The sequence below is a fragment of the Sapajus apella genome, unplaced genomic scaffold, assembly GCF_009761245.1.
Source record: "Sapajus apella isolate SASKATOON/1434 unplaced genomic scaffold, GSC_monkey_1.0 scaffold3, whole genome shotgun sequence".
In the NCBI taxonomy this organism is placed as follows: Eukaryota; Metazoa; Chordata; class Mammalia; order Primates; family Cebidae; genus Sapajus; species Sapajus apella.
The window spans coordinates 67,284,168-67,294,863 of record NW_022436943.1 but is presented as its reverse complement, the minus strand read 5'-3'; the positions used below and the strand labels follow the sequence as shown (position 1 = coordinate 67,294,863).

General features: G+C 52.5%; 1 protein-coding gene across 2 annotated transcripts; it reads left to right on the top strand.

Moving 5' to 3' along the window:
• Positions 1 to 1,347: 1,347 nt before the first annotated feature.
• Positions 1,348 to 4,242, top strand: COMMD5 (COMM domain containing 5). 2 transcript variants are annotated; one of them, XM_032257029.1, is made up of 2 exons: positions 1,348 to 1,516; positions 3,031 to 4,242. In XM_032257029.1, exon 2 carries the CDS (start codon positions 3,088 to 3,090, stop codon positions 3,760 to 3,762), a length of 675 nt encoding a protein of 224 aa, XP_032112920.1. In that variant the 5' UTR covers positions 1,348 to 1,516; positions 3,031 to 3,087; the 3' UTR covers positions 3,763 to 4,242. The 2 variants fall into 2 exon arrangements, with proteins under 2 accessions (XP_032112920.1, XP_032112929.1); XM_032257038.1 differs by lacking the exon at positions 1,348 to 1,516 and adding an exon at positions 1,760 to 2,058.
• Positions 4,243 to 10,696: the final 6,454 nt, after the last annotated feature.

The following is a 10,696-nucleotide window of genomic DNA, read 5'->3' as shown; positions in this document are numbered from 1 at the left end:
TAGTTGCGCTAACCAGGGCCCTCACCCTAACAAAGGGAAAGAGGGTTAACATTTATACCGATTCCTGGCCGGACACGGAGGCTCATGGAGTTTCGCTTTTGTTGGCCATGCTGGAGTGCAATGGCACAATCTCAGCTCACTGCAACCGCTGCCTCCTGGGTTCAAGCAATTCTCCTGCCTTAGCCTCCTGAGTAGCTGGGATTACAGGCATGCGCCACCATGCCTGGCTAATTTTGTATTTTTAGTAGAGACGGGATTTCTCCATGTTGGTCAGGCTGGTCTCAATCTTTTGACCTCAGGTTATCTGCCCTCCTGGGCCTCCTAAAGTGCTGGGACTACAGGCGTGTGCCACCGCGCCATGTCATTTTTATTACAACCCTTCTAATGGTATGAAATGTGGTTTCAATTCGCATTTCTCTAACAGCCAATGATGCTGAATACTTAATGTACCCGTTGCTCACTTTGTATCTTCCTTGATGTCTTTTCAAATTTTCTGCCCATTTAATGAGGTTCTCTTCTCAGTCTTTTTTTTTAAAACAGCTTACTGAGCTATAATTCACATACCATATAATTCACCCATTTTGTACTATTCAATGATTTTGGCATATTATTTTTAACTGTGGTAAAACACATGTTAAATAAAATGTATGGGAGGCCTTTTTTTCGGGCCGAGCTCCTGCACTAGGAGCAGCCCAAAGCGGAACGGAGTCACCCGCGCTGTGCCACCGACCGGAAGGGACAGGGGCAGCTCTCAAAACTCCGGAGGCGCAGACCGTCCACGCGGGACTGGGAAAGTCCCGCCCGTTCCCCCGCCGCCCACCCGGACGCCCACGAAAGCCAGCGAGCTCCACAGCCTGAGGTCGCTGGAGCTGTGATCCCGACCACTGGACGCGTTTCCCGCTTTACCCTCCTCTGCACGGGCAGGAGAGAGACGCCGGCCCAGGCTGCAGTTTCTACCTCAGAAACGGAAACAAAACACCGCCTTCTGTCTCCTTTTTTTTTTTTTTGAGACGGAGTTTTGCTCTTGTTACCCAGGCTGGAGTGCAATGGCGCGATCTCGGCTCACCACAACCTCCGCCTCCTGGGTTCAGGCAATTCTCCTGCCTCAGCCTCCTGAGTAGCTGGGATTACAGGCACACGCCACCATGCCCAGCAGAATTTTTGTATTTGTAGTAGAGACGGGGTTTCACCATGTTGACCAGGATGGTCTCATCCCTTGACCTCGTGATCCACCCGCCTCGGCCTCCCAAAGTGCTGGGATTACAGGCTTGAGCCACCGCGCCCGGCCTGTCTCCTTTTTCTCTAGGGAAAAAACCGCCTAGGACTTGGCCTAGGACCCCGACCACGACCCCCGACTCTCCGGGCCTGGCACGGCCTCGGCTCCGCCCCTCGGGCCAGCGGACCACAGAGAGGCGGCCTTTGCCGCTTTCCTAGAGCGGCCCGGAAGTGTCTCTAGGAGCGCTTCCGGGAACGAGGCCTTCTTTTGGCTGCAGCAGCTGGGCATCGCTGGCGCCAGGTGCGGGGGGCTACTCGGGCCGCGGGGCGTGGGGTGGGGTCGGGTGGAGTCTCCCTCCCGGGCTAGGGGTGGGGGCCTGGGAAAGGCTGCTTCGCCGCTCTGTCCGGAGAGCTCTCGATACTGGGGGCTTTTCCGAGGAGGAGCGCCCGCGGATAGGTTGGCCCCGAACCATGGGGGCGGCGGGGGCCGAGCGCCAAGCTGGACTGTGCACCAAGGCCCCCGCGCCCCCGCGCCCACATCAGCGCCGCGGGTACGGAGATCAGGGTGCGAACCCGGCCTGCCCAGCCGCGTGACCGGAAGGGGCAGCTCGGAGGCCTTCTCCGACGGCCCTTTGGAGTGGGAAGGAGCGCCAGGTGCTGGCGGGGCGGTAAAGGTGGCTGTGGGTGACCGTGGACCGCCAGGGAGAACGGGGCGCCTTGAAGCCCGTGGGGAGCTCCCTGGGCTCCCCCAGCGCTGTGCAGAGTGGCCTGGCAAGTGCCTTGAGAACGGGAGCTGTGCCCGACTGAGCTCTGCTCCAGCCCCTGGTGTGCTGAGCTGGGCAGGTGCGTTTCCTCCATCATCGCAGGTGCTTGTGCTGCTGCGCTGTCCCTTTAGGTGCTGTCGGAACCCTCTTTAGATGCCACATTTGGCTCCGTTGCCACCCGTTGCTCAGCTCCTCCATCCCGGGGGTTGGGGGCTGTGGTGGACTTTTGAATGACAGGTCTAGGCTCTAGTACTTGACTTTGGCAGTTGTGTTTAGAGCTTTGATTTCTTTTCGTTCTTTTTCCTTTGATTTCTTTTTCCTTTCTTCTTTTTCCGTCCTTTCGACACAGCATCTTGCTCTCTTGCCCAGGCTGGAGTGCAGTGGCTCGATTTCTGCTCACTGCAGCCACGACCTCCTAAGCTCAAGGGATCCTTTGTCCTCAGCCTTCCAAGTAGCTGGGACCACAGACATGTACCACCATGCCTGGCTAGTTTTTAAACTTTTTGTAAAAATGGGGTCTTGCTATGATGCCTAGGTTGGTCTCCAACTCCTGGGCTCAAGCAGTCCGCTGACAGCCTCACAAAGTGCTGAGATTTCAGGCTTGAGCCACTGTGCCTGGTCTAGAGACTTATCTCACTATCCGTAGAATGAGAATGGTAATTCTTGCCCGCTATTGTGAGAATTCAAGGTGGAAGAGTTAGATGGTCTCAGTGCGGTCTGTGGTGTCAGTTGTCATGTCCCTGTGTTCCCCTGACCTTTGTCCTAGTTCATTCTTTCATGTGTTTACTTACTTGGAGAACTTGTGCCCCCCATTTCTCTGCCAATTCCTGCTTGCCCTTCATGTCTTAGATATCACTTCCTCTGGGAGGCCTCTGCTCCTCCTGGGACTGACATGGGCCCCTTTGCCACCTCTTCCCAGGCCACCTCCCTAGCACTGACTGTCATTAGTTCACACTGTCAACATCCTGACAATGGGGACCATATCAACCCTCACCCACTGGCCCAAAGGACATGGGAGTCACTGGTCTTTTCCCCTCCGCCCCCACTCTAGGCATCTGCATCTGTGACCGACCTCCTGGGCTGACTGATCAAGAAGGAAGCAGCAGCAATGTCTGCTGTGGGGGCTGCAGCTCCTTACCTGCATCATCCTGGTGATAGTCACAGTGGCCGAGTGAGTTTCTTGGGGGCCCAGCTTCCTCCAGAGGTGACAGCCATGACCCGGCTACTAGGGGACCTAGACAGGAGCACGTTCAGAAAGTTGCTGAAGCTTGTGGTCAGCAGCCTGCAGGGGGAGGACTGCCGAGAGGCTGTACAGCGTGTTGGGGTTAGCGCCGACCTGCCAGAGGAGCGGCTGGGTGTCCTGCTGGCAGGCATGCACACGCTGCTCCAGCAAGCCCTCCGTCTGCCCACTACCAGCCTGAAGCCCGATACCTTCAGGGACCAGCTCCAGGAGCTCTGCATCCCCCAAGACCTGGTTGGGGACTTGGCCAGCGTGGTATTTGGGAGCCAGCGGCCCCTCCTTGATTCTGTGGCCCAACAGCAGGGGGCCTGGTTGCCCCATGTTGCTGACTTTCGGTGGCGGGTGGATGTGGCAATCTCCACCAGTGCCCTGGCTCGCTCCCTGCAGCCGAGCGTCCTGATGCAGCTGAAGCTGTCAGATGGGTCAGCATACCACTTCGAGGTCACCACAGCCAAGTTCCAGGAGCTGCGGTACAGCGTGGCCCTGGTCCTAAAGGAGATGGCAGATCTGGAGAAGAGGTGTGAGCGCAGACTGCAGGACTGAGCCCTCATTTGACTGGTCCCATTCAGGTCAGGCTTGGACATGCACCTCAGATGGTGCCCAAGTGCAGCTGACTCTTTCCAGGACAGCCCTGCCCTTCCCATGAGGCAGGCTCTTCAGTGTCAGTTTAAATGTGATTATGTAATTTTCTGTTTAAATGAAAAAGAGAGCTATGCCTTTTTTTCTTTTTTGGAAGTAAAATGGCTATAAACAACATGTTTCTCTAGGTGGGTGTTAAACCTCACACCCTCCTCTTCCCTGTATATTTGTTTTTGCTGCTGGGTGTGGCCATGTGTGGCCAGGTTGAGGCCCTTCATAGACACCATACAATTGCTCAGCCTGGCCCCATGTAGCCGGGTACTTTAGGTTGGGCACTTTTATTCTTCTGCCTTAAATCCCTGACCTCACAGAGCTGACGTTCTAATGGGGCTGAAGGGAGGGGAAACATTATAAAATAAACAATAAAAATTAACTGTAACGGCTCGTTAGAGGATGATGTGTGATGCAGCAAGTAGTGTGGGGTCTGCGTGATGATGGGGTGATCTTCCTTGACAGTGTGAATCTTAGCAAGGACTTGAAGGAGCCAGGGAGCACAGAGCTCTGAGGGGGCAGCACAGGTGGGCAGGACAGTGCACAGGTGGCCAGTGTGGCGCTGCATCCAAGTAGGAGATCACTGGAGGGAGCTGACATTGGGGAAGGCAACAAGGTCAGGGCCCGAGGGTCTAGTAAGGACTTTGGCTCAATTCTGAGTGAAAGAGGAGCCCTTTTGAGAGTTTTCAGCAGAGGAGAGGCATGATCTGGTGATTGGCTGTTGTGTGGAGGGGCGCAAGGGAGGAGGCTAGAGCCCAGCAGAGAGGCTGTCGCCAGGGTGTATGCAGGGGCTGTAGCCCGCTTTGCAGCTTGCAGCATAACTACGTTCTAGGAGGGACCTTGGGGCTCTGTCTCTGCAGAGGCATTTTCTGTCAACTGGGTTCCAACTGGCTGCCCCAGCCTCCATGGAGTGCTTCTGGACCACGTCTGGTCTGTTCTCTGCCGGGAAACCTGCCCTTGTCTTTGAGTGCCTGGGGTTGCTTGGCTTTGTCTTGTCTGCAGTTTTTGGTTTATCTCCTCCACTAGCCTGACACTTCTTCCTCATCCCTCCATGGGCAGTTCTAACATATTGGGGTGCAGAGGAATACCTGGGGGCAGGATGAGTAGATTCTGGGAGGGGCCCAGGTGCCCTCTAAGGCACATGCTTGTGAGTGCTGCCATCTGGTCATTCACTTGGCTTTGTCCCACCCTCAGTGAGTTACAGGTACAACTCTCCTCCCTCTCCCTGAAGGCACTGTCCCTACCACTGTCATCTGGTCAGGTATATGACCAACCACTTCCTGCATTCTCCATCCCCAGATGTGCCTGTGGCTAGGCTGTGGCAGCTGGGACCATGTTGCCTTTCTCACTCACCGGCCCCAGCCCTGCAAGGACAGCAGCTTTAGGGACAGCCCCATCTTTCTGCTTCTTCCAGCTGCTTAGCAAAGCCTGTGTGGAGCCCAGAGCACAGACCTGCCCTTGGTCCTCAGGCTGAGCTCTTCCTGGCTATCATTGGGAATTTGTTTGCCTCGATTCATTTGTGAACCCTTGGGCTTGTCTCAAGGCAGTACCAGGCAAATCAAGACACAGCCATGAAAAGACACATAGCTTGTGAGACACGGCAGGAGAGTGGGCCATTCCCAGGACTAGAGCTGGCACTGCCCAAGTGCAAGGGGAATGAGGGACGGGGGGGGCAAGTGCAGGGACAGCAACTGGCCTCAAGGCCACACACAGGATTTTGGTCATTCCATTGGAGCATGATGGAACAGTGGGTTTTAATCAGGGCAGACATGATCCAGTTGGACTTGAGATCCCTACAGTGTGGAGCAGACTTAGAGGCCAGCTGGGTGGCCCTTCTCACACTGTGACTCAGTAGTCAGCCAGCTCTTCCCACAAAGGGCCAGAGAGTAGACATTTTAGATTTTGTGGGCCATAAAGTTTCTGTCAACCTTGCCATGGTGGATTGAAAGCAGTCACACAATATGTAAACAAATAGGCATGACTCTGTTCCAATTACTTTGTCTTTTTTTGTTTGTTTTTTACTCCAGTTTATGAGTGGATTTTTTTTTTTTCTTCAGGCAGAGTTTGGCTCTTGTTGCTCAGGCTGGAGTGCAGTGGCACTCTCTTGACTCACTGCAACTCCGTCTTCCAGGTTCAAGCAATTCTCCTGCCTCAGCCTCCCAAGCAGCTGGGATTATAGGCACGCACCACCATGCCTGGCTAATTTTTGTATTTTTAGTAGAGACGGGGTTTCATCATGTTGGCCAGGCTGGTCACAAACTCCTGATCTCAGGTGATCTGCCCGCCTCGGCCTCCCAAAGTGCTGGGATTACAGGCGTGAGCCACCGAGCCCAGCCTCCAATAACATTTTTTCATGGATATTGAAATTTTCCCTTTGAGACAGGGTCTCCCCGTCATCCAGTCTGGAGTGCAGTGGCATGATCATGGCTCACTGTAGTCTCAACCTGAGCTCACAGGTGCACCACACCACACCTGGCTAATTTTTATATTTTTTGTAGAGATGAAGTTTCGCCATGTTGCCCAGGCTGGTCTTGAACTCCTGGGCTCTGGGTCTACCCACCTCAGCCTCCCAAAGTGCTGGTATTACAGCAGTGAGCCACTGCACCCAGCAATGAAATTTTAATTTCATGTGTCACAAAGAATTTTTTTTCCATTTAAAAACCATTCTTAGGCCAGGCATGGTTGGGGCCAACCCCATGAGCCCACTGGACCCCTCCAGTACAGGCACCTGTCCATTGTTGCCAGTGGTCAGTGTCCATTAGAACTGGACTCCAGGGCAGGGGCTGGCTCTGTCCATCTTTGTCCCCATGGCCTGTACAAGGCCTTGCACAGAGAACAGATGTCTGCATCTGGGAAATTACTCCTTTGGTTTTGTTGGACTTAGTTCTCTGTGGAAACTTTTTGCTGGTGGATTTCCCTCTCTTCTGTAGCACTGTCCTGAGCTCAAAGCCTGGATGCTTCCCCAAATGTGTCATTCATTCATTCAGCAAACATTTCTGGGGCTCTGAGTCAAGCTGCATGCACTGGAGACTTGGGGATTTATAAAATGGCCTGGGCCTTGCCCTTGCTCTGCTCCACTTTGTGAAGCTTCTAGAAGGCTCCAAATAGTTTCAATTCAGTGTCATAAATCAAAGATTATTCTAGATAAAAAGCAATTCCAGACCTAGGTTGTAGATTTATTTTAATTAATTTATTGTCTCCAAAACAGGAACCCAAAATATTTTTATTTGTGTATATATTTTGGAGACAGGGCCTCCATCTGTCACCCAGATGGAGGGCAGTGGTGCGATCACAGCTCATTGCAATCTCCAACTTCTGGGCTCCAGTGATCCTTCCCTGGCCTCCCAAAGTGCTATGATTACAGGCATGAGCCACCGTGCCTGGCCTGGAAACTCTTCAGATGAGTTTACTATACTGAAGCCCAAATTGTGGTGCACAGTGTGATCAGGTAACAGGATATTCCAGCACCTGCACTACCCCATGAACAATCTCTCTTCCTCTCCACAAAAGAACCACCAGCCTGTGTGCCAGGGGCTACCTGGATGCTTCCGTGTGTTACTCAGATCTCAGAGCTGTGCCATGGCTTGAATTTAAATCATGTGTTCACACCCTTGGCTCTCAGCAAGATGCCCCATGGATATCATGTCTTTTCCACATCATGCAACTATAAGAGGACACCTCCTCTCCCTCTGTGGCTAATGTCTAACCTGGATTGTTGGACTTTGATTTACTTCTATTGAACTGACCCAGCTATCTTATTCTTAGTTGTACTGTGACATTTAGGTGAAGAAACCACCAAGAGCTGAGAGGAAAAATAACCCTTCAGTGGCTGGAGGGCATAAAGTTATTTTCCAAGTGTGAGGTGATTTGGCTGGTGTGGTCCACACTGCTGCAGCAGGAAAGTCACCAGAGGTTCTATGAAGACACATGGGCATCACCAAGCCCCAGGACACTGTGTGCACAGTAAAATTTGATTTTAACATAGTTTTTTTTTTTTTAGACAAGAGTTTTGCTCTGTCGCCCAGGCTGGAGTACAGTGGCATGGCGATATTGCTCACTGCAACTTCTACCTCCCAGGCTCAAGTGATTCTCGTGCCTCAGCTTCCCAAGTAGATGGGATTACAGGTGCCCACCACCATGCCCAGCTAATTTTTGTATTTTTAGTAGAGATGGGGGTCTCATTATGTTGGTCAGGATGGTCTCAAACTCCTGACCTCAGGTGATCCACACACCTTGGCCTCCCAAAATGCTGGGATTACAAGCATGAGCCACCGCACCTGGTCTTTAACATAGTTTTCAAATGTCACAAGTCTCTTATTTTCTCCCCAACCATTCAGAAATATAAAAAGCATTCTTAGCCCTTAGGCCACACAAAACAGGCAGCCAGGCTTTGTGTGGCCTAAGAGCTATACGAATGGTTTGCCAGCCCCTGACCTAGGACCATGTCAGTCCAGAGATAATTCAGGTGCTAACACAGAATGAAGCTTGCACCCCAGCCCCTTTTTGGCTGGTTGCTGTTAGTGGAAAGAAAACAGCATTACGGTTAGCACAAAATCTGGAATTTTCAGACCATCCACATGACTCACGTTCCCCTGCTTTTGTCCTGATCATGAACCAGGAAGTAGCCAAGAGGAGATAGTGAGCGCCCAGGAGGAGGCAGGGTCAGAGTCAGAGTCTTCGGGAGCAGTGTTTTGGACCGCCAGGAACAGGAGTTGCAGGTGGTGCATGTCCACTGGGTGACTGGGTGCCTTTACTCTTGTCCCATGGTTGGGCAACCCAGAAAGCCTAAAATATTTATGGCCCATTAGAGAAAAAGCCAACCCCCACGCTAGAGCTGAAGGTGACCAAGTTGACCACCTGGCTAAACACATTACCTGCCAAGACTCTCATCAGCAGCCACGCGGCTCAAGGCAGGGACATTGAACACATCCTCTCCACGTGTACAGAAGTTCTGGCATGAGAAGAGGCAGACTTATGGTGGATACACTGATTTCATGGCTGTGGAGAACACCGTCACCCTTGCACAGAGAGAGGAGTCCCTGAATGGGCATGTGGGGGAACACCAGTCAGAGCTTTGCCCCTGGAAGCAGCACTGTAGTCTGGGAACACACTCACAGCATGTTGAGCTAAGTGGCAGCGGCTGGTGGTCACTCAGACCCACCAAGGAGTCAGATCCCCATCCACAGGCTGTAAAGATGGAAACTCATGTGGACACTGGACTCTGCTGTGTCCCTTGCCACCAGGGAAAGCTCCAGAACCTGCAAACACATGGACCCAACACAACCTGTTTCAATATGATACAAATTTGTAAGTTGCTCTTGGGTTAGGCAACTGAGGCTGCAACTTCCCAGTGACCCTGCCATGCCTAGCCAGTGTGGCATAACCCAAACCCGCAGTCACAAGCCCTGCTGTGACCTGTGTCCCTCCGGGCCACATGTTTGCATGTGGGAGAAAGGATCACAAAGTGTCCCTCCATTGGGGATGGCAACGTTTTGGGTCCAAATATTTCTGTGTAATTATTGGCAGTGGCACCAAAGATCAGCAGGTTCCCCCTGGAACTCCTTCACAGCTGAATGACCAGAACTGTGAGGGCAGGGTTGAGGTCTGCCTGCAGCTGGCCTCATGCCTGTAGATATCAGCCTTAATTAGATGCTGTGTGAGAAAATCAGATGGACATGGTCCCAGCCTGTTAGATTACCCACTGTAACCAACAGAGCAGCAGATTCATGTGAAAATTCCATTTCAGCCAAAAAAATCATCAGGCCCTGCGGATCATTGCAAAAGGTGACCTGCCATCAGCCACACTTCCCTCCATGTTCCTGCATGTGCCAAGAACACAGGGTCCTACCATGCTCCACCTGGGCCATGTCTCAAGGTTGTATTGGCAGCAAAAACCTGAGGGGTGAGGTAATGGCCACCCAGCTCCCAACAGAGCAGGCTCACTCCTCACCTCTGGGTTTCTCAGCGGTGCCTGCACCTGCTGGGCCTCTGCGTCATGGGAGTGGTGGGCAAAGAGAACTGATATGGCCCTGACAACTGCTGTGAGTAATCTGCCTGCCATCCCCTCCTAGATGCAACAGCTACAGGATTTCTTGTGAGCTTGTAATAATAAAATCTCAGACCTTCAGTTCTTGGCAGTTTCAGGCTGTTTTAAGGAAATCTGTTCTGCAGCATAAATTACATACATCCAGACCTGTGTGTGACCTCCTCTGTAAAGTGGGGCAACTGGGTTCTCCTACTCTACCTCGTCCCTCCATCTCTTCCTCAACCCCACTCCCTGTTTCTCCTCCCATCTGTCCTTCTCGCCCCATGGTCTGCTGGTCTTCTACACCTACTCCATCTCAAGTTCTTTTCCCTACCCTTTTTTCTCCCACTTCCTCTCCCCACGTTCTTTGCTCTGCCTTTTTTTTGAGGTGGAGTCTCACTCCATCACCCAGGCCAGAGTGCAGTGGCGCGACCTTGGCTCACTGCAACCTCCACCTCTCAGGTTCAAATTATTCTCCTGCCTAAGCCTCCCAAGTAGCTGGGATTACAGGCACGCACCACCATGCCTGGCTGACTTGTGTGTTTTTAGTAGAAACGGGGGTTTCACTACGTTGGCCAGGATGGTCTCAATCTCTTGACCTCGTGATCTGCCTACCTTGGCCTCCCAAAGTGCTGGGATTACAGGCGTGAGCCACTGTGCCCAGCCTGCTCTACCATCTCTTTTTCCCACCATCTCCTTTTCCCACTCCCTCTCCTCACCCCTTCTCAGGTTCTCTCTATATTTGTTTCCCAACCATCTTAATGTGCCCATTTTTATCGTTTTCTCTATCGTCTTTATTTCCTTCTCATCACGTTCACCCCG

Excerpts from the sequence above, each read along its gene's own strand:
- COMMD5 (XM_032257029.1), top strand. The coding sequence starts at position 3,088 with ATGTCTGCTGTGGGGGCTGCAGCTCCTTACCTGCATCATCCTGGTGAT.